The sequence below is a fragment of the Apaloderma vittatum genome, unplaced genomic scaffold (assembly GCF_000703405.1).
Source record: "Apaloderma vittatum isolate BGI_N311 unplaced genomic scaffold, ASM70340v1 scaffold8079, whole genome shotgun sequence".
Classification (NCBI taxonomy): Eukaryota; Metazoa; Chordata; class Aves; order Trogoniformes; family Trogonidae; genus Apaloderma; species Apaloderma vittatum.
The window spans coordinates 47,736-72,398 of NW_009733499.1; the positions used below are offsets into that span (position 1 = coordinate 47,736).

At 42.6% G+C, this 24,663-nt stretch overlaps 1 protein-coding gene across 1 annotated transcript in view; it reads left to right on the forward strand.

The window, feature by feature from the left end:
* The first annotated feature begins 100 nt into the window (after positions 1–100).
* Positions 101–24,663, forward strand: part of RHOJ (ras homolog family member J) — a 54,567-nt gene continuing 30,004 nt past the window's right edge. The window contains exon 1 of the mRNA XM_009875924.1: positions 101–278. Coding sequence (XP_009874226.1) covers positions 101–278 — 178 coding nt within the window. The remainder of the gene's footprint in view (positions 279–24,663) is intronic.

Below are 24,663 nucleotides of genomic sequence, written 5' to 3' on the forward strand. Positions count from 1 at the left end.
CCCCCCCCCCCTTCCTTCCAAGCTCAGGAAAAGTCTGTACAATCGCACTTCATTTTTCCTTGATGTGCACTTGGAAATCCTGGGAGCAGCAACAGCAAGAATGAACTGCAAGACAGAAGATGACAACTGCCCTGATGGGAGTAGCAACAACCCGAAGAAGATGTTAAAATGCGTGGTGGTCGGGGACGGTGCGGTTGGGAAAACCTGTTTGCTGATGAGTTACGCTAACGATGCCTTCCCAGAGGAGTACGTCCCCACTGTGTTTGACCACTATGCAGGTAAGAAAGTGCTTTAAAAGTAATTTAATCGAGAGCCGTGGGAGGGCCAGGTGGGAGGTAAAGGAACATCGAGGAGAGGAGAGGATGGTTCAAAGGGGACGCACGGGTTACTTCTTGTCTGGGGATGTGATCCAGGCCTGGAGGGTAGCCAGGCAGCTTAGATGGCATCTCATACAAACGGGGCAATACAGGATTTATTCAGAGAACTTATTTGTTTGATGCCGATTTTTTGTTTTGGTGCATAAGCAACCTTAGGCATGTAATTCAATCGACTGGATTTGGGGACAACAAATACAATTCAGCCTCCATGTATTTGTATTGTTGTTCTGTTTTTAAAATTCTGAACTTTGCAGGCTACAGTTATGATGAATACTACTATATATATATATACATATACATAAAAATATATGCTATTGGTGATCTTGGCAAATGATGCATAAATTATAACACTTACATCCTATTTAAGGAGTAATCTTTGAGAAAACCTGCATAGTCTCTTTCAGTGCTGTCAGAATATAACCCTCATTTCAGAGACATTTGTTACTCCATCTCTAAACACGTTTTAATACTATAATGTGATGTTAGCGAAAACAGAAGTGGTGGTTGGTTTGACTACTTTGTGGTGGGGGAATCTGTAGTTTAAGAAAAATATACAGGCACAGTAAAGACAATCCATGATGTTCATTGCATCGCTGTGCAAAACAGAGCCAGAGATTAAATACAATATTCACAGGCCTCGTTCTGTAGCAATTCTTTAGTTTACCCAGCTGTGGCCAAAGTGATCACACAGATGGTGTGAGAGACTAAAACCATTGCTCAAACTTCTGCTTAAATTTTCCTATCCCAAATTCCACTCTTTTTCTTTTCTCACTGCCCCTTTTGGCTCACGGTTGTTGTTGTTTACAAGAACCCCAAAAAACAGATTCTAGAAGCACTGCAAAACTCATTTCTTATCTTGCAGCAGCAGTAGGAGTTTCCCTCTTTCTCTCTCCACCTCCTTAAAAACTGAATTTTCGTGGCGTGGCTTATCATAGATTTGGTATTCTGTAATGGGAAAATCTCCGCTTTCGTTTTGGCTTTGTGTCAGGTTTAGCATTCGAACTAGCAGAAAAAGAAAACTGTGTAATTGCTGAATCTGATCCATGGCAATGTGGAGACCTTTTCCACCACAAGAGTGGGCAGCATCACTTCTAATGCAGGCAATGCTCTCCTTCCTCTACCCTTCCCACTAGATAAATTAAACAACCATTTTAGGGGAAAAAAACAAAAAACAAAAAACAACAACCTTCGCCCAAGCAAGATAAAAGAATATTACACAATGGTAATAAGTACTTCCATGACCCCAAAACCTTTAGGAAGCCTGGCTGCGTGAATTTATATGTCTTATTTTGCAACAGCACCCACTTTCCCATAATACGCTGAGATCTGCTTGTCCCCCCGACAGCCTCGCTCCCTGGCAACACACCGGTCCCTTCACTCTCTCCCATGCCTGGCAAAAAGTCTGTGTGTGGAAAAACTCACACAGGAGCCAGTACCAGACCACATATGCATCGTTCTGCAGGCTGGGTGGTTTTAATGTGAGTGTGGAGGCACACGTGTGTGCACACACACACACACACATGCACAGAGGCACTGGCAGGGTCTCGGTGGGATCACCACTCTTGATTTCCCTTACCCAGCTGCAAGTGACTCACAGGGACTTGATCCGATTTTGTTTCCTCTCTGCCACAAGTGGTAGAAATTGCCAGTGGACTCTCAAGTTACTGAGGAGGAGAGGGCTGAGAGAAGGATGGGAAGACGAAGGGTGCTGCTGCATAATCCTTATTTCCCTAGGGTGCCAGGTAAATGCAGTATGCGTGCACTTTTAAATTAAGCTACATCTTCAGCGTTTGAAGGTTTAGACTTCTAAAACATCTCCAGCTATTCTTATTTGCCTTCTTAGCTATTATAGTACATGAACATAATCTAAGAATGTTTTCAGTGAGAAAGTTCAGAAAGATAAAGGGAAAAAATAGCTCTGTATACTAATGTGCTATTCTGAGATAAACCCTATCCAAGGGTAGTGGTCAAAACTAGCATTGATCAAAAATGGAATTCTATTTTTTTGAGAAGTCCCATCATTTATTAAACCAATTTCCTTCCAAAACTTCACACAGAAATGAGCAGGGGAAATGACTTCTGGAGCAGAGTGCTGGAAAAAAAAAATCCCACTCATAAAACATAAAAATATTACATGGCATAAAGCGTAACATAACCTATTTAAAATACTGTGGTATTGAGAGAAAAAAGGGCTCACTTGGGGCAATTTTACCTCTCATTTTACAGCCTTTGGGATATTTTGTTGCAACAGCCCCTCCCACATCCTTCTGCATGGTATGACATGGTCAAGGAGAGGTGGCATGGCAGTACCACAGGCACACCAATGCTTGGGCATGGTGATATCACAGGCACCACAGCACATGGGGAAGTTTCGCACATGGGCAGATCCTGCAAGGTTGTTGAGGCTCTGGAAAATCATATCTGAATTAACCCCTGGGTGCTGCTTTGTCTTCCCCTGCCAAAACCAACGGCTTTAGCTTTCCTAAATAAGCTGAAAGTATTTGATTCAGTTCTTCTGTGCTAGAAGTGCTCAAAAATCAATAAATTACTGCAGATTTTCACAAACCTGCACTTTCCACTGAAGGTTTTTTCACCCAGGCATTGCTACCAGCAGTAGCGTGTTAGCAAGTGCTTTCTCTTGCCTCACCGGGTCACAATCTGGTTGTGAGTCCCAGAACATCTACCCATTTCCTTCTTTTTAATGGAAAAAAGGGGAGGGGGCAGCATTAAAAAAAAATCAAAGTTTCTAGTGGTGATTTCAGCGCAGTTTCTCACTGCCACAACTCCAGCAACTCGGGAGAAACACTGATGCTGTCCAGCCTAGCACTGGGCAAAGCTCCAGCTGCACCATGACTGTGGCCAAGGCATTAACTGTTCACAGTCCCACAGCACCAACCACCTTTTCTTGCCCTGCTGCATTGCAGCTTTCTAGGTCCTTCCCTGGGTAGGTTTTCACAGGTGAAGCAGGTGGACACACTGACAAGGATGACCCAGAGGAAGCAAGGAATATTTCAAAGAGCTGAGCTCCAGCAGCATTAGATCTGTATGGTACTTATTCAGTGCCTCTCACATGAAAGCTAGAAACCACCTCATAAAATTTGGGCTCAACTTGCCTCTAAGAAAATCAAAGGCAGTAGATGGATTTCACCATGGAAGGAACAGGCTTCCTGCAGATAACTCACACAGCATTTACAACTCAGATACAGCAATGCCTGGGACAAAAAGCTGTTGGTGGTGTACCATGTATAGCTCTGCACAGTGCAAGAGTCCAAACCAGTTATTAGCTCCACACTAATAATATTCTGCCACAGATTTCACCCACAGTCCACAAAAATGAATTCGTGCTGGGCCTGTTGCCAAGATTGTGCTGTGATGGATGCAGAGTATAGTCAAAGACAATGCCAGACAGATGCGGAACACAAATTTGTTACTTGGACATAAACGTGGTTCCTTTCATTGGATATGTGGAACTTTAGAAGCCTGGTTATTTCTCAAGGCATTTTGAAGGGATTTTGCTGGAGGCCAGAGCCCTGAGTAGGTTTTCTTAACTTTGGTGAATGTCCAAGTCCCACACTAAAAGGGTTTAGCCACAACATAAATGGCTATTTCTAGGGCAGGCGAACCAAAGTGCTATCCCAGTGACAAACAGGATATTACTGGCAATAACTGTAACAATAGGGACTGTTTGGATAGTGAGTAGATGCTTTAACATGCTGGTTCCATTCCGTCCTTTGAACATCAAACACTGATTTTTCCGTGAGCAAAGGTCTCCCAGCTAGGGTGACTTGCATTGTGTCTAGCTATGTGAGGTTATGAATGTTTAATTAAGGCTGAGGTTGTACTAACAAAAAAAATTCAATTCAACTACCAGCAGAGTTGGTTTAATAGTACCGAAAATTAACTGGCTTGCTCCGTGAAATACAGAAGAGAGATGTGTTATTTGTTAGTTAGGCAGGCACCAAGCATCCAATTTGATATTCATGAACCCTAAAAAGCCAGCAATTTTTAGTATGATATTTATTCACCCTAAAATTTATATTCAGGCTTCCTAGAGAGGTGGTCGATGCCTCAAGTCTATTAGCGTTTAAGGTATTTGGACAATGCCCTTAATAAAACACACTTTAACTTTTGCTCAGCCCTGAAGCGGTCAGGCAGTTGGACTAAATAAAGGCTGTATGTCCCTTCCAACTGGAACTATTCTTTTCTGCTCTATTCTATAAGTGAATTTTTTTAAATGTTAAAAGCCTCAACTATCAGGAAGCACTATAAATGCCATGCAACTAACTTGACCCACTGTGCTGGCAAAGGTGAATGGACTCATTAGATGGTCAAAGTCTAAGAAGAGGGTGTTGAGCCTTAAACTGTCTAGTTCAGGCATAGCACATAGATGAATGTCATAGAAACAGCTTTAGAGGCCAATCTCTCCAAAGGAAAACTGCAAAGCATCTGCACTAAAGACGTAAAGTAGATGGCGTAAATACATCCCTCCCTCCCTTCATGTGTCGGCACAAACTGGTGAATATTTATAAATAGTGAATCCATTTGAAAAAAATTAGCTCTGGCATGTGATCAGCTAATGAATAGCATACAGAGTAGTTCAGCCCTGACTGAAGCTCTGTAAATTAAAAGCAATACAGGAGACAGTCATTAATTGCTATTAGGAGACACTTTTTTAATTTCTGTTAGTGATGATTCAGTCTAAACTGTCTGACTTTGCAATGAAGTGGGCTGGAGCACTCACTGGTCTCACAGAGCAGGGATCCCAACCTTGCTGGCCAGGCAAGCCACGTAGGAAGGGTGATCTGCTCTGGCATTTTTGTTAACACAGGAGCAATACTACTTCTGTTGCCCAGAGCAGTCAGCTTGTACCTGTGCAAACCAATAAATCTATTATATTCTGCCCATGTGCCACAGGACTGACTCAAATCCCTGCTCCTTGTGTCCTCCCACAAGAAGAGAACATCTGGAAGTAGGCTGCGTTTTAGCGTCTCCTCACATTGGGGAACCACCAGAATTGGCAGAAACCAGATGGGAGCCATAACATCCCAAATTTCTCCAGTTACAGGCACAAGAGCACATCTGTCCACGTTTCTGACATTTTTAACTGATTGCCAATGCACACTAGTTTCAACTCATCTCTGTCTGCCATGGTGTGTAACCAATGACTTCAACGTCATACCGTTACTTTTTCCCCTGCTGAAACTTTATTAGCCAGGAAAAGACTGCTCAAGGAGACTTGTGATTTCTGTATGGGTGCTGCCGTGGGAGTCTTCACACTACCACATTCTTGAGACAGTTGTCTCCTATAAACAGTCTTGGTAGCATATTAGAGAAACCCTTCATGCAAAGTTCGGGGTCATTAAACTGAAAGAGCTATAAATAGCACTGAAAGAACGCCGTGATGTTTATTTGCATGAAAGTTTGCAGAGTGGGGTTTTTTCTTTCTTTCTTTTAATGTTCATCCAATTTTGATTGTACAGATTTGAACTTTACCCTTGAGACAAGAAAGAATCGACTCTAAAGATGTATCTCTTCAGACTAGCAGCCACAGAACAGATATGTTCATTTCACCTCTCAGGAACTAAAAGGAATTTTCCAATCTTCCTGGTATCATCCAGAATAAACTAGGAATCTCAGTAAAACATTCAAAGTACAACATAACAGAAACCCACCAGTGCAATTCAAAAGTTTTCATGGCTGGATTTTTTGAAGATAAACTTTACAGAACGACTAATTCTTAGGCTCTCCACAGAAGGTTTAATTCTGTGTCCTGTGGCACATAAGTCAGAGGAGATCTAGTGATCCTCAGGATTTTTCAAATCCAGGAAGCCTAAACAGTCTTTATATTGAAAAGGGGATTTTTGCCTGAATCATCACAGTTTTTCCACATTCAGATGAAACAGGCACCCCAAGCATCTGAAGACCTTTTCCTTCTGAAGGTGTTTTACTGTATGCGGAGACTTGAGATAACTATCACTCGTATCTCTCTTCCTCACACACATTCCTGTATTGTCCCGTGGGTGCGCAATCCACTTGAAGCCCATGGAGGCAGAGGTGTGTGCATGCTTCGTGACCCTATTGACTCAGTCAGATGGTTTCTGCAGCAGTGCTCTGAGCACTGTGGTGACAAAGTCCCCATTGTGCCCTGGTGCTACTGAGATGCAGCTGTTGGGAGGGGGGAACCTGCAGCACCCGAGCTGCTTCCTACCTTTGCCTCTGGCTCCATTACACAGCTTCTCTTTGTACAGTTGTCACTCCTGGTTTGATTTCACAGCAAGAAAAACTTCAGGCTATGAAGAGACAGAAAAGAGCTCTACACCAATCCCTGCCATACCCACCAGTATCTTGCTGATCACCCAGGACTCAACTAACAGCCCAGAAGCTGCTGCAGCCCAATGCAGAGAACAGATTTCTTCACCTAGTATGAGCAGTCAATGGATGTCCTTGAGTGTGAAGCATAGCAGGGGACAACACTGCACCATAAGCAACACTTCAAGTCTAAAAATTAAGTGTAGAGAATAAGGAAACTACAGCATGCATCAGGAAGGAGAGTGACAGGATTTTGAGGAGTAGATGAAGCAGCCATGTTACTTCATCCAGACTTATCCACCCTAAATTTCACCAAAACCTCCATTTACTATTGTGTTAGCTGCGTGGTGTTTGAAGGGTAACATGAAACACAAGGAATATTAAGCATGGAGTTACATCATTTGAATGTGTATGGGTGGTTCAGATGTAGAATGACAGGGGTTTTCCTAAGGTCAGCGACAGTCCTGAGGGAATAGGTTGGAAATATGAGAAAGTCAAATCACTTAGAAATATTTCCTCATGGTTTGCGATTAATCCAATGAACATATCACTGCACAGAAGTTACTGAGGACAATATTTTAACAAGGCTTGCAAAAAAGGAGGTTGGACTAGATATCAAGGAGACCAAGTGTTCCCATAAGCTAATGAAAAAGACTTCTGCAAGTGGTAGTAAAATGTGAACTGACACCACATTCTGTTAGAGGCCAGGATAAGACCTGAATTTTGTCTGATGAACGGTAAATTATCTTAAGACTGCTCACTGCTAAATCAGAAATGAAGACTTGAATCCCTGAGGTGTGAATTTGGCCAAATCCGGCACTTTTCTACTTAGTGCTTTAGAAAGGGGCTTCTTTGACATGATTCTTCTGATATATTAATGAACAAGCAAATTCTGACATTTTGCTCATGCAGCGATGAGCTGCTGCAAAGAGACATGGAGGGAGTTGTCTGGAGCACAAAAAAGGTTAGCAGTGGAAGTGATGAGAAAACGACTCTTCACTACTCCAAGACAGTCAGTCTTAGTCCTTCCCTCCTCTTTTAATCAACATAACATTGCAGAGGGTCACTTCAGCTGAGGAAACCAAACCTGAAACTGTGGCCTCTGGCTCTTGAAGGACAATCTCTACAGTTTGAAGTAACAATCACATCCACTGTCTTAAAATCAATATTTGACTCAGTACACGTGGCCAGCCAGCCAGCCCCGGGGGCAAAACCACTTACAAGTTGTGTCAGACCAGGTACATGTTGACAGCCAGGCAGGTGCTTTTCAATAGCAGGTGCTCCATACGTAGAAAAAACCCCCAGAAATATCACAACGAAGTCTAAGCAACTGAAATTCCTAGACATGTACAAACTTCCTCATTTCTACAGGACGCAGCAGTTTTTACTCAGTTACAATGGCTTAGTTGCTTATTAAGTCAATGCAAAATGCCTCCACTAAAACTTCCTTCTCATTTTCTGTTGTCTTGACAAAGCTTGATACCTTGAAGTCTGTATTAGTGATAGACATCATTGCTACCAGGCATCACTGTGTATTTTTTGCCCTGAAGGCAGTGCCCTTCCTTTGTTGTAACTTTCCAGTTGTTATGGCCAGACCTAATGACATCATGGAAATGGCAAGGGATGAGGAAGAGCAAACATATTTCCTTTGATTGTTCTGTTCAGACAAAGTCATTAAACAGTAATGACACCTCCTGTCAAATTATTATTTATCTTTGCAATGAAAAAAATCCAAGTTATTATATCTCTAGCCTGCTTTTAAGAACGATTGCTCACCAGTCTCCTCCCAAACTATGAGTCTTCCAGCTAAGTCAGGGAGTAAGTAACTGAAGAATGAAAGCTTCATGAGTTGTCACCCCAAGTTTTATCCCAAGAGACACTGAATGATTCCTAGACTGGATTTATGAACTGATATCTATCTCTCTTTTTTCCCCCAAATAAAATCAAGGAAAACAGGGTTTGAAATAAGGTCTAATAATGAAAAGCAAAATAAATAAATAAATAAATAAATAAATAAATAAATAAATAAATAAATGAACAAATAAATAAATAAATAGTTGAAGTTTTAGGGATGGGCCAGCCACTAAACTTTGAGAGATGTTCTCTGTAATCCCCCACCACCCGCCCATGGGAGGGTAACAAGGGAACCAGAGAGAGAAACTTTGAAGTTGAAAAAAAGGAATAATACTGACGGCAACAATGAAGATGTTAAACTATGCTAAACAGATACATATATAATTATACAAATATACTCAAAGCTACAAGAGAATATGTTAACATAGGACCCATACCTTCCAGGATAAAACAATTTGCTCAGTCAAATAGTGCTCCTCTGCAGTACCAAAACAGGAGGCAGGAACACCAGCAACACAGGGAGAGATGATGAAAAGCCGACAACAATTCCCCCACAAAAGCAAATAGCTCTCCTGTGCTCCTTAGGGGCCCTTATGTACTGAGCACCATGGGAAGGAATACCATGATTGGTTTGTTTTGGCCACCTGACCCATCCTTACCTGCCCATAGGCACAGCTGCCCCTCTCACCACTGTGATTGCCACCTGTGCCAGGAACTCCAGAGAACTTTTATCCTGGTTCTCTCAAACCAGGACATTAATTTACCCTATTTATTGTCAAGCATTATTCACATTCAGACTCAGAAATCTCACTCAAGACGAGCCGCGCTACCAGCAGCCTTGGCTGAATGCAGGGACCAGACCTTACGTGCAATGTCTACATGTGCTAAAATGCACAAGCACCATTCATCAGCCAATGACTTTCCCATGTGCCCAGGTGGACAGGAAAGCTCTCACAGATCTGAGAAGGAATTACTACACCCCACTGTAATCCCACGCACCATCCATCATGTCTCAACAGTGAGGACACAGCCAGGTCAGCATAGCATGGGGGAGTACCCAATGATTCAATCCAACCGTGTGGTTGCTACAACTTTTGGCTGAAATGCTCATTATGCGTTGATGGCATTTCCTTAGTAATTGTTCTGTAGTACATATACTCATAGATTTATGACCAAGAGCAAAACCTTCTTAAGCAGATATCACTGTGGGCCTGGAAAGTCATCATATGAGAGTAGGCAAGATGACTTGGAAGGGTCCCAGGGGACACAGTGCTGTCTGCACCCTGTGGCACTTGCTGGGAAGTGGTTTCCCCAGCTAGTCTCCATAGCCATAATGGTGTATTTGGGATCCCAGCGAAGGTGAAGGCATGAAAGACCATGAGAGCTTGGTATTTCAGCTAGCACTGTTCCCCAGACTTCATGCGGGTCCAGTGCACCAGCAGATGCAGAAGTGAGGTTGTCCCAGAGTTGCTTTTCTGCCTTGGGGACTGGCACAGCAAGGAATCCATAAATACGAAATGCACCAACCAGCCTCAAGGGAAGAGCAGGCTGGAAAAGTCATTCACTGACAGGAGAAACACTGGGAAAAAAAACAAATACTCCCAAAGGAGGGAGGTGGACAGCTGTAAAAATAGTCCCAAGCACAGTGGCACAGGAGGCACAGTCAGGAGGGTGATGGCTTGGGAGCAGGAGAGGAAAAGCATCACAGGAGCACCAGGATCCTCACTCTTGGTTCAGGAGAGTATGCAAGTGTGTCACAGAAACAACAGTTCCAGTGATGAGCACAGGAGCCAGCACTTAGGCAGCTGAAAGAGTTAAAGAGATCCATGCAGAGGGGCTGGACAGAAAGGTCCTGCCACAGTGCAAGAGGATGCTTGAGGTGACTCACTAAAACTACTTTCCAGCCCCTGCAATTCTGAGGGACTGAAGGCCACATCTCTTATTAAAGACTCTCTGGCACAGACATCCAGCTATAACTCTGAAGTAATGATATTAACAGTATCTGCTCATACTCAGCTTTCTGCAGATTTTAAGGGAAAGAACAGCTTTAGGAATGAGTGGGAAAACATACATGTTCAAACATAACATTATTTTTTATCCCCTGGGAGACAGGACAAAAAGAGCATCTATTTACAATAATAATGCTGCTTTGCTGAGAACAAGCCATAAGGAAAATCCCATAAAGTTGGAAAATGTGTTTCAAGTTCACAGACTGTCTCATGCTCCAGCTCCAGAGCGGGCATTCGTCCAGCTGCTGTGAGCAGCTCTGTCCTCAAAAGCCAGACCCTCTCCATCTTCAACACTTGGTTTCTGAGCAATCCCTCCAGCCCCATTTCAGAACTAGTTAACTTACCTCAGTGTTTTTTCCTCCAATAATTAAGATTAGAGTCAATGTCTTGTTCTAACTTTGGGGGCCCAGTTGCTTGAGACCCTATCCATGAGCAGCAGAAATGCAGAGACCTAATTTTTTGTTTAAAAGGTGAGGTGTTTCCACCAGGGAAACTCAGCTCTGGAACAAACGCACACTGAAATTGCCTCCTGAGACCATCTATTTTATGTTTTACATGTGAAGCAATGACTTGTATAAGTAATGCTCAGGACTGTGTTGTCCATTCAGGCTCAGACAAGAGTGCAGGCTATTGAAAGGTTGGGTTGTATGATCCCACTTCTCAAAGGGCTCCATATGGGCACACAAACTTCACTGAGGGCTCAGGGTCTTCATTTTTGTAATTATAACTACACATAGACCTTTTCAGCTATATCAAAACACAAAGTATACCATAGAATTTCGTGCAATTGCTTTCTAGTTTAATTCCACTTTTGCTCTCTAAAAACTTGCCATTAAAATTTTCAGCAAAAATATGAACAAAATCTAGGAGGACATTTGTATGTTCTTATTCAAGCTCTTAGAAAGAAACTTTACGTTCGCAGTGCTACTTTGCTTTGTTCTGTGTATGTTACAAATAATTCTCAAAATTCAAGTACAACTCTCTTCATCTCACCAGTTACTGCTCAGAACATTTTAAACCTGTTCTAGGAATACAAGGGAGTAACGACTCTCATTAGAAAATATATACGAAATACAGCTTTAAGAAAATAATTTTCCAGGAATACCATCCATGAAAACAGGGTCAAACTCAACATTAAAAGAGGAGTTCACATTCCAGAAAATATTCAGCTAATCTGCCAGAAACCAGGCCTTACAGAAGATCTCCAGATTAGTTGAGCCAGTTCATGATATCATTAATATGGGGAATTTCCCTTGCCATGCATAGTAATGTTCTCTGATGGAGTGTGCCACTTGGAAATCTGTAGGATATTTACCTAAACCATTCCATTTGGTTCAAGTCCAAAGGGGTGAGGTTGCTGTGGTTCTTGTTATTTTAATATATTAGAGTGTTAAGTGCATTTTCTCCCTCTAGTCTCTCTCCTGGGAAACTGCTAAAATGGTGAAATAATTCATTCTTCCATTATTTGGAGCATATTGCCCAATTTATTTCTTTCTCTGTAAAAAGCTGCTTGTAGTAATACCATAAGTCCCTCCTGATGTTTCCAAGGAAGGAAGAAGCAACAGGGAGTGTGAATGCAGAATGAGGTCTCCAATGTGAATTAACGTTTGACAGAGGAAATCTACGTCAAGAAAACGATGGAACAAGAATAACTTGTGTTGTCTCCATATGGTGCTCCCAACTGTGATTCTCTCCCCCTGCCCTCTGTTTAAATGCATGAACATGAGAGATTAAGAAAAACCCCACATCAGTCTTGCAACAATTTTGCAAGGAAAATTGTATTTTGAGACTATGCCCAAAAGGGTGGAAACTCCTGGGGACACATGGGGACCTTGTCCCTGGCTGAATGTGTTCACAATATGTCATGGTGAGGTGCATGAGACAATTCATACAAAGACCACCTGACTAGAGAGCACTTTATGCTTTCTGTCACATTAAGTCCTTTCAGGTATTTATCTCCTTTCTGCATCTTTCTGAATGAACAGCCTTACTTCCTTTCCTTGGTGTTCGTTTTCCAGGTTGCCTTCCCCTCAAAGAATAGGGTCTTCCCACTTGAAATGTTAGAGAAAAGACAGTTTGTCTTTCCAAAGCATGCCTTGGTGCAGCATAGGACATGGAGCTGGCCAGAACTAGACGCGGGTCCTGCAGAGCCACTTCGGAGCCAGCTGAGTCCAAAACCAAACCACAGACATTGCACACATAGCAGTTGCCCCACAAGCACTGAGTGATAATTATTACCGTGTGGCTCTTCTGATTTCCTCAAGCGCTGCCGAGCTGGCGAGGTCTGCAGCCAGCGAGGGCATGAGAGCAGATGTTCTTGCCTTCCGACAGATGTCAACTCTTCCCGATGGAAAATGCCATCCAAGATGAGTGAAAATCAACAAGAAGCCAGACGGGGCTTTGCAGGACATCATTGAGACCACCCTGCAGTGACCACTGTCTATCGCAGAGATCATCCACCTCTTTCCTGGCAAATCCCTGTCATAGCATCCTGTAAAAGTATTATTTCAGCATTGTTGCTTGTGTGTAAGCTAGGGAAAGTCAAAAAAGCCAAGTAGCTGTATGAGAAACAAAGGAAAGCCCAAGAAAATAGGAGAGAAGAATTGGAGGAGGGTGGGAAACAAATGTACACCCATAGAGAATGGAGGGCAAAGGTATGTTGGAGAGAAGACAGGCCAGAAACAATTGATAAACCATAAAACGAATGACTTGTAACAACTATGTTTTGGGGGATATGACTCATGATTTTGAACTTCTGGGGTTAGGAAAATTTCTGGATAGAGCATTTTTGATGAACTATCCCACCAGGAAAAAGTGCTGATTCATGGAAGTTGAAGCATTTTTTAAATACTTTGAAGGACAAATTCTTGAGGTCCAGGACCCTCTGGTCATTTCTGACAGAGCAGCAAGACAGACTTAAATTGAAAACAAAATATCTGAAGGTTTTGTTTTCATTCCATTATAAAATGAAAATAAATTGTAAAACCTCAGAAGTTGTCACAAAGCTGAATTATCATCCCCCTGGCCAGTTCTAGTTGGCTACTGTTATTATCCATTTTACAGTTATTGTAATGTAATCATTATTATTCAAAGGCAGACTTACTCCCACTTCCTGTAAAATAAATGTTTGTGCAACAAAGAGAAAATTTTCCAAGGAAAATGCCTCAAATAACATAAACTCAGGTGTGGTTTTATGCTGTCTTGCTACGAAAAGCCACAGTGCTTTCAGCAGAGGTTGGCAAACCTTGCAAACCTTGGCAAACCTAATGGCAAAACCAGGCAAGATCTTGAGAGAAGCCAAAACAGTCTTTGAGCTGAGTGTCACTCATTGTGTCTTTAATGTCCCTGGTACAGGCAACCTGCAGAGTGTTTTTTTTCCTCTCCTCCTTTGATGACTTTTGTCGTCACACTACTGCCTAATAAGCCCACATTTCTGATCAACAAGACCACAGAGGTTTGATTTCCAGAAGCAGGAAGTTAGCCCAAGCTCTCTCAAAGGTTTTTCAAAATACACCTTCACTCTGTCAGACACAGCCTTGCTCCAGTGAGTGCTCCCCAAAGTCAGTGACACTGGGACAAGGACTTCAGCCTTGATGTCCAGTAGATGTGGAGAGAGATGTCTGTGGCCACATTCCAGTGATGTAGCTTGTAGATTATGAAGAAAATACACAGTAAAGGACCTGATTGGTAGCTCATGCTGTATTAAATTAGGAAGGGCACCACCATGGTTAGAGGAATTAGGTCATGTGCAGTTAGTTTCAACTTGAAATTCAGCCTATATTCCAAATTCTGAGACCATTTACTGTCGGGTCACTTTCAGGATCCCCCCCACATAGCTGCATTTCTGTTATCTGTCATGTTAACAAACCAAGATGCTGCTATTTGATAAAAAAGGATTCATTCCATAAGCCAAAAATTACAATGATCTGTCCTTCCCAGGAATTTCTCAGCAGAAGTCTTAGTATGAATTACATCTGACCTAAGGAAATCCAGGAGCATGTCTGAGAACCACCAAATTTCAGATTTCCTATGTGGGCAATGCTTTTTAACGTGCCCTTGCTGTGAGCTGCTAGGCAAAAATGAGAACAGAGCCATCAGAGGTGATGAGAAGGCATTACTGACGAGACCTGCTGGACTTTCTTCCTTAGAAGAGCTGGAAGTGTAGCCTGAAATGGGCTGAATTCCTTACCCAGTGGGTGTGGTGGGTGTGGTTACCTCAAATTAGATATAGCCTCTATTGATTGTAAATATTTGTGCCTATTGCCATAATACGTGGCATTTAGCTTGATGATCTTCAGTATGAGGAAATGATAAACACATTTTGATACTGGAAGCAGAGGAAGTAATAGATTTTTAGGCAACCATTTTAAAGGTTAGCTATGCTCATGCAAAGTGCTGGGTTTGTCTGGTTTTGGAAGACTCACAGAGCTGGGGCCAAGCAAATCTAAGTCAGGAACCCATTGAAGAGAAGGAATGTGTGGGGTGTAGTAAAAGGCCAACAAATAGATGAATAAAATAAGTGAAAGAATCAGATAATTCCTTTAATGCATTTCTGTGCAAACTGATTTCCCAGGAAATCAGAATGGAGACATTCATGGCACACAGCAGATCATTTCTCAGTAAGGAAATATCTGTTTTCCTCTTCTGTATTTACAGGAAATATTTATATATTAAGAATTGTGTGATTTATTTTTGTCAAAGAAATACTTATCAGATTACAAAGAAGTCATATATTGGGGATTTTTAACCCCAATTTTTTTGTTTGCTATATTAATTTATGTAAGCAGTTAGAGAAGTGCCTATAGTTTCCACTCCAAGGAATTTTCCTGAAAATCATTTGCAGAGATGCCTTTTGCTAAGCAAAGGCAACAGTCTCAATGCAACTTACCATTTCAGGGATGCAACCCCTGTTAATTACAGGGGCAACTAAATGAGCTTTACTTTTCTCCATGTTTTTTAAGAGTATGTACAGAACAAAAAGAGGTCGATCAGCAGGACAATACATACACCATGACAGCATGAGGCAGGGGCACTCCAGTGTTGGAAAATCTCCCATATACCTCCTCAGACAAAGGCAACTCCACCATAATCCAAGTAAGGGCCAGAGTTCACCAGCAACAATAAGAGAAAACAGTAACAGGAAGCAGAAAGCCAGGGCAGATCAGACAAGATAAACACCAACTTGACAAAATGTACAAAGCCCCGAAGGTTCCTGGACCTCAGCATTCACACTGTACAATAGAGTTGTTCCTGGGGTAGAAAAAAAAGTAGCTGGCTGGAAGAATTTTCTCTCATGTCTGGGCACCTCCGGCTGTGGCCAGATGTGAGAGAATGGAAAATATCCCTCTCTCTCTTAAGAAAACTTAGGTCAGAGCTTTTGAAAATGGGGATACCATTCAAATTCAATTTGAAAAACAAGCGTCTTGGGTTCCTAGGAAAAGCCTCGCCTCTCATTTTGATTCTCAAGAGGTTCAAATTCCCTGTTCATCTTCCTCAGCTGCTGAAGTTTCCCAGTTCACCATGGCCAACAGTCCTGTCACAGACATCAGGGTCTTCTCTTCAGGACAGCAGTAAGCCCATCCCTCATCACCCACTTCATTAGTTTGTAAAATGCTCCTTAAACGTTTGGCTATGGAAACACAAGAGCTAAGCAGGAGTCTTGGTATTAGAGACTCTTAGCAGCTGTAGAAGAGGATTTTAGACATATCACAATTTTTGCCGTCACCCATTTGGAGGGAAGACCACAAATTCCCTTAGGTCAGCAAAAATACATGGTAACTGGGTGATGATCACTGACATTGGGAGTGCAATGGATACACTCCAGATGTGTCTTCAATATCTGCTTGGGTTTATATCCACCCATTGACAGATGGAAAATCTCAGTTCTGGGAAAAAAAAAAAAAAAAAAGAAAAGAAAAAGGTCTATGGGCTGAGTTTATAGTAAGATAGCTAAACCTAGAATTTCTCTGTATTTGTTTGTCATCTTGCTATTTCCAGAAATATCTCCCTCTGCCCTCTTGGAATACCAGAGTGCATATTTTCCAGACATGTAGCTGGCTTAAAAGAAAACAAATCTCAAACTAGGAAGAAGTAAGCCTATGGAGATCAATATGTCTGAAGGAACAAGGGTGGGAAAAACTCCAGAGAAAAATGTTTATGAAGGAAAACAAATTTGCTAGAAAAAACTCTGCAGTTTACCATGATCCATATACCCTCAGGTAAGAAAAGAGAGTTTTGAAGTGAGCAAATGTAAGAATAGATGGCAACACAGGCTGAAGGGCTGTTCAGAGTGATACAGCCCTGAGACTGTTCCTGGAAGTATGGTTTCACCTTGTTAAAGAATTAGAAAGGGAATAGCAAACTTATGAAGATTAAATGATACACAGAATCAAATTAACTTGTCCCCAGTGTTTCCCTGTGATTACAAGAAGACATATTTTCTCCGTAACCAGTCCCTGTATTACTTTAGCACTGGTTTTCTGGATACTAATCCACCATTGATCAGGTATATCCTGCAAAGCATCTGATTTATCGATCCCTTTGCTAAACAACAGGGAGTCTGCTCAGATATCCCAAACTGCATTGTGACATTGGCAGTAACAATTTAACATTTTAAATGAATAAAAGTAGATTGAAGACATATATAGACATAGGTTTCCTGATGGTTTTCTCATCTTAATTTCTCCAGAGGGTCTCAGCAGTGGTCAATTCCTCTGTTTTCCAGAATCTGTTCTCAAACTCAAAGTCTGAAGATCCTCCATGTACAGAGGAATGTTGCTGTTCTGAAAGGGCAGAAATTTTGAAAAACGCTTGTTCTGAAATCCTCTTAAAACTGATTCAAACTAGTTTCTTAGTGGTCCTCAGTGATGAGGTATAAGCAAGATTTAAATCTCCTATCTTTGCCATTTGATCATTGCTTTCCCCACTGAAATGGCACCAGCTGGCCATTATTATTTCACACTCTGGAGGGTTCAAATGTTTATCATCAGCTCTCCAGTTCCGTGAGCTCTCATTATCAAGAGCAAGACAGATTTCTGGACTGGTCGGTTGAAAACCACACTTCATATATGAGCACAGCACAATAATGCATACACTGCCTAATGTTCATTTCGCACCACCAAATGCTTAAAAATTAAATAAACTACTGTTATTTTTTGGTGATCTTGATCATTAAATGCCTGTGGGCAGCAGGCATCACAGCAGATAATAGTAACAGTTTAATATCGAGAAGTAGGGTATATTATGTAAACATTAAGTTCAACAGGTAAACGGTCTCTGATATAAGAACAGTAATACATGAGAGCTCATGGGTTTTATATAAAAGCGGGCTTGTGTCAATACTCACTTTTTATTTGCAGGAAAACTGTGGCACTGAGAGGGTTGCACAGCAGGGCAGGAATCAAGGCCAAATCATCTGTGTCACGGACCAAAGCTTTACCCACAAGCAGCCCTGCCTGCCATCCCGTGTGCACACAAGTCGCTTTTGCTTTTATTTTTCACCTGTAAGAGTTCAAGGTTTAGATACTGTTCCCTTTGCCAAAACACTTCCTGGCTGGCCATGTACCTCATGGTTTCTTCTCTCTTTGTTTCGGTGCTTGTTCATATACACACAGATTGAAACCTGGTCGGCTGAAGGCAACATGCCTGTTGGCATGGCTGGGACAGGGGTTTCATTCTCTGCCCCAAAGCCGTTCCACAGCTGGGCTGCCAGGCTTTCATTCATTCCTCTTCAGGCTGTTTCTCACAGCCTGGCTGAGTCTGTGCTCACATGTGTGATGTTGGACACCACCGAAATCTGTCCCATGGGAAAGAGCACAAATACAGGATGAAGGACCACAGACCATCGTAAGCTCATGTGCTCTCTGCCACTGAACACCCACCCTCCATATCTACCTGCAAGGCTTCATTCAGTCCCTGTGCAGGTGTAAGGATATGTTTGCCTCCATGCATGTCAGGAAAGTCCTTCCCATAAGTTTGTTAACAGACATCTGGGCTTAAACGTGAATTGGAGATAAGCACACGCTTGGTTGTTTTGCTGAAACAACTCCAGAATGAGGAAAGTCTGAATTACACAACATGAAAATAATACTCTCCATTTATTAAGCATGTCTTGACAGTACATTAAAAAAAAAAAAAATCTGGAGCATTCTTGGCCGAATACTTCTCCCACTTCATACCATAGGTATGCTCTAATTGTGCTGGGAGCAGAATGGCAACACTATGAGTCACTTCATATTGTAGGCTGGAACTACCATATTTTGTTCCAGAAATAAACAGATTGTAGGCATAAGATTTGAAAGGCAGCTTTTTGTAAACTACACTCTAGCATACTCTGGAGCACATTTTGACCAGTTGCACCATCCAGTTCCTCTTCAGCTACAGCCCTAGCTATGCTTATTTTTAAATTTATAACTGTGCTGGGAATATGGCATGTCCAAATTAACTTACAGTGGTGAATGAGGAAGTTATATGACTTTTTGTGTGTTTCCATCCAGAGCAACTCTCATGGCAGTAATTGCTGCCACACACTTTTGCCATCAATTCAATGTTGTGCCTGTGCCGAAGCACTCAGGCACACACAAAATGATGCTCTTCTTGTGTCTAATTGTGCAGGGTCCTACACTTTGGCCACAATAACCCTCGGCAGCACTACGGACTGGGGAGGAGTGGCTGGGGAGCAGCCTGGCAGAGAGAGACCTGGGAGTGCTGGGTGACAATCAGTTGAACACGAGCCAGCAGTGTGCCCAGGTGACCCTGAAGGCCAATGGCATCCTGGCTTGTGTCAGGAACAGTGTGGCCAGCAGGAGCAGGGATGTGATTCTGCCCCTGTGCTCAGCCCTGGTGAGGCCTCCCCTCGAGCCCTGTGTGCAGGTCTGGGCCCCTCACGGCAAGAAAGACCTTGAGGGGCTGGAGCAGGTCCAGAGGAGAGCAATGAGGCTGGGGAAGGGACTGGAGGGAAAGTCCTGTGAGGAGAAGCTGAGGGAGCTGGGGGTGTTCAGCCTGAAGAAGAGGAGACTCAGGAGGGATCTTATCACTCTCTACAGTTCCCTGAAGGGGGGGTGCAGTCAGGTGGGGGTCGGGCTCTTCTCCTGGGCAATCTGTGACAGAACAAGAGGGCACGGCCTGAAGCTGTGTCAGGGGAGGTTCAGGTTGGATCTCAGGCAGCCCTTCCTCACGGAGAGGGTGCTCAGGCACTGGGATGCACTGCCCAGGGAAGCGGGGAGTCACCGTCCCTGGAGGTGTTTAAGGAGAGGCTGGATGGTCCCTGGCGGGGTTTAAGGAGATGCTGGATGTGGCACTTGGTGCCCTGGTCTGGCCAACGTGGTGGTGTTGGGTCATAGGTTGGGCTTGATGATCTCAGAGATCTTTTCCAACCTCAGCAATTCTGTGATTCTGTGATTCATCAGGGCTTATTAAAGCAATCCAAACCTTTTTGTTGGACAGTGTACAGGGAGTAGAAATGATCCTTCTCCTTCAGTTTTGCACAAATTATACAGAGTTTTCCCACCAAGACAAATATGTGCTAAAGGTTTATACCTAAGTTTACTTTGGTGGTGGGGTGGGAGTGAAAAGCAAATTAATTCCTGGTATTTAACAGGTGATGCAAAATCCCTATGCTGTTTGGTTCTAGCGAGTTTCATTTGTAACAAACCAGCATTGAATCCTCTGTCTAGGCTCAGACACAGCTAGCACCACTGGCTCCACCAGACCTAAACTGGAAAGTTCAGGAGTCCACAAGGCAATTCCTAAAATACATCCACTGGGTTAGAAACAAACCTGGGAAACAGTTCCTTGACCCACAGCCTCTCTCACTAGGACGGAAACATTTTTAAATACCCCTGCCATGTCTCAAAAATCAAAGAGGCACAGACTGTGCTGATGTCCTAAGCACCAACCATGTTTTTCACTAGTGACAAGCAGAGCTTTGTGAGACACACTGGCCAGCCCTGCTTTCTAGAGCTTACCTTTTGAAGAATAGCATCGGTAAATAATGTAAGACTGGAGGTTCCCATATATCCGAGCCCAGCAGTTTCCCTTCTGCAATTCAGATTTCACACCTGCGGTTTGTGTTCAACCACCAAAATCCCCGACCGCCCTCTGCACACCTCCGTGACCGTGACACATCAAAGAAATCAGTGTAGATAGGACAGTGCTGTAAGCCTCCAGCCTGCCTTGGCTGGATTTCTAGACACAAATCCTTCCACCCTTCTCAACAAACTCAGCCTCTTGTAAGCCCCGAGCTTTACTGGGATCACCTGCACCTGACACATTTGGCTTAGGGCTGCATTCCTCCAGGGAACTTTGAATCCCCCAAAGGATTTGCTCCAAGCAGATTTTTTCCCTCATAAGAAACCCACAGTGCAAGACACAGGAGACTTCCTCCAGAGGGTATACATGCAGATAAAGCCTTAAAACTGCTGCTTGTGTAGAAACAGTTGGATGGCAGACAGAGGTATTTTGCTTTTGGTGGCAGCATCCTCACTAGCCTAGCAAGAGCACTGCCCATCCAACCCTGCACCCGCATTCCTCTGCAAGAGCACCGCAGTCATGGTGTGGAAACACAGCACCCATGTGAGCGTGGAGGGCACTGCAGGATTAAAAAGACAGAGTATCAGTGTGGGATCATATGTTCTGTAATACAAGGTTGGAATTATTTTGTTCTATATCATATCAGCCTTCCATAAAATGGTCCTGAATTGGCAAATGTCCTGCAAGGTCACAAAAATAATACAAGGCTTAGAAAATGAGGTCTGTAGGAAAAAACCTCCAATGTTGCAAACATCAAGACCAGGGACTGTGTGGAAAAACGTAATATAGAGCAGCAAGGCAACAGTCTGGAGGGACCAGTGAGGAACAGAGAATAGGAAGCTCAGAGCAGAAGGGAACTTTTTTTAGGAAGTTCGTACATACAACATGACATCCAACAGCCCCTCCATTTTAGAAAAAAAAAAAGCATAATGCAATCTTTGGGCCAGTTGTAGAACTGCATAAACTGTCCTGTGAAATTCATGTGGCACGGTCACTATGTCTGCGCTGCTCAGAGCAAGACTGGGCAGGGAGTCAATGCTCGTTCACATGGCCCAGCAGCATGCCTTTACCTCCCAAAGTCATACTATCTGGTTTTGTTCTGTTTATCTGGTCAAATAAGAATTTGCAATAAAATCAAAAAAAAGCCATTATACCCTCAACATACTGTGATGGTTGGAGAGTGCACAAGCACAGGAAAACAACCTTCACAGCATCCCTCCAGCCTGGATTCAGTGAAAAGCCCAAGTAGAAGGGCATGTCTTTGATATTCCATTTGCTGTTGTTATAGCCTCTGGTTTTAAGTTTTAAATGTTCTAATAGTGTAATAATGAGCTTTCCATTTCTTTGCTGACGTGGTTGATGCCTGCAGGTTATTGAGTATAAAAGCCAAAAGACACAGGCATAGAAAATTTGCTTCAGGGTTGAAAAAATATATATCCTATTGGAAGGGTGTGATTTAATTAGCCTTTGTTCTCCCAAATCTCACATAAACAAGGACTCATATATCTCCCCAGTACAAGGCAAGTGAAATCAAGAGTGCCTGGAATCTTATTAGTCCCTGGTGGGTGGCAGGAACATATGTGCAAGTTACAAGGCTGGAAATTTAGGACTTTGCTTCACAAAGTGTCCACATAGATCAGATGAGAGATTGCCACTCACTGGATGAAATACTGTAGACTGGGCAAGATCCTGAGAGCTTTAGCCAGCTGGGCCAGCATTTGCCTGTACTGGGACCGCAGTTGCATTCGCAGCTGGTACTTACATCAGGATTTGGTGTAGAGCTATTTTGGTCTTCAGCTGTGTTATCTACCAGTGCATTGTCCTCCACAAATATACAGCAGCAGCCTGTAGAGATTGATGCAAAATAAAAAATACATAAAAGCACAACAAAACCAAAAAAAAAAAGTAATTTTCAAATCCTATCATGGCTGATACTTTACAATCCATGAAAAAGCTGTAATATAAAAAGAAAGAGGGGATTAAAGAGAGGATTTTTTTTAAAAAAAAAAAAGTTATAATTATCCATATCACTACATTGTAACCATGTAATTATACATTGAAACATATATTCTGGCTTTGTAAAACTTCTGGTGTCATTTCTCAGCCATTCAAAGCAGCCGTTAAGTGATGCCAGGAAACAGTCCACATTGTCTGATGTACTGCCTACCTCCTCCCCCTCTGCTTTTGTGTTTTCTTCCTCTCTCCTCCTCCTCTTCCTCCCAAGCAATTTCAGAACTACAAAATATCGCTGCCTGCCTCAAACTGTGGAAACCAGCAGCAATTCCACCAAAGTCAGGCCTGAGGGAAGTGAATCTCTTCAAACAGTGAAGAATTCTTTTGGTCAGAGAAGGGGTCAAAGCCAGATTATGGCAAGTGTCTTGGGGACTGAGGCCAGGGACAGCAGTGACCACAGGAAGGAGTTGTTAATGTTGCTGGTGAGCACAAGAAGAGAGTGCTGTAAATCTGCAAATTTTGTCTGAAAGTCTACATGTGCATGTGAGTGTGTGTGTGTAAATATGTGCCTACTAAAAATACCCAGGAATTTTAGAATACTAATTACTGGCACAAATGAATCCCCTAAGGACATCAACAAAACACGAGGATAGCCAGATTCACAGTAGATCCTATGGCAGATTCTGTTTTGCCATAATTAAGAGGAAATATAACCAGCATTCATATCTTCATGAGATCTTATAGGTGTGCAAATTGTTAGACCCTGAATTATCCACCAGCTCATCTGGGAGATATCCACTAACTGCCTTTTTTCCTGCCATTTTCCTGTTTCTGATGGCTTGCCCAAAACTGGCAGGTAAAGGTGCAGCTGAGAGGCTTCCTGGGAACCCGTTTTCACCCTATCCCTTCTCATGGACATGCCTGAAGTCATCTTCCAGCCTCATATTGCTGTCTTTAGAGATCCACTTTGCATGAGCTGAAAGATTTCTCAGCACAGCACTCAAGGCGTTTGCTTGCTTTTAAAGGTTATTAGTCAAAGGAACAAGGACAAAAGGTAATAATTAAATCTAAAAAGACAAGGAGGAGAGGGAGAGGAGGATAAGCAAACTCTGACAGCTTCCACCCCTTCTTGTAAAATTATGTGCAAATTTTCTCCTCTGTGAAAAACAATTTATATCTAAATATATATGGCCAGATGGATATGGTAACTCATTGCTGCTTGAGTCACAGAATCATTGAAAAAAAGTATTATTAAAACAGGCCCTTCCCAAGCTACCCAAGGACTGGTTTCTGAGTTTAGTATTTGTTTTAAGTGATGTTATGTTTTACTTGATAATAGAGAATCAAAAGCACAACCAAGTTTCCAGAGCAGCACTGACCTTTTAGACAAAATAATGGAAAATTTTAAAAAAACACCAGGAGAGCGTACAAAAGCCTATCACAATGCTTTTGCTGTCATCACTCACTCTGTTTTCCTGGGGAGCTGATGGAGGGCTGTTCCACTGGAGGTGGAATTTCAATTAAGGACTTAACATTTTAGTAAGTAAGGACTGTAAGAAAAAAACCCAACAACCTCGTGGAAGCAGGACAGCCATATTAACCATATTTACAAATTCGCATTCAGGCTGTGGCTGAAGGACAATGCAGTCTTTTTTATTAAATATGGAAAGCTGGGTACAACAGAGCCATTTTTCCTAAATATGTTGCATACAGTGGAGCCACTGGCTGGTTTTCACGTTGTGCAAAGATCAGCCTCGTTACCCTCAGCAGATGGAATCCCTATTATATTCCAGATGCAGTACACACACATCTGTGCACAGCGTATGCTCCAGACTCGCCTCTTTTCTGAAATGAAAATAAGTCTTCACTTTCTCCAGCACTTAATAGTTCTGAAAATTTCTTCCTGAAGCATACGGATTTGTGGTTTTTTTTACTTTCCCCTACTTTCTTTGGGCATATATACGAGATGAGCAACATCTCTTGTGTCTGGGCTGAAGCCAGGAGAGTATCCCAGCCAGCAAGATTAGCTGCAATCGTCTTTATTCATCATTACGTGCAGCCTGTGAGCTTGCCTTCAGAGCAAGAGCAAACACTTCCCTGGTGATCCGAGAGTTCAAAGCAGTGCCCTGAAC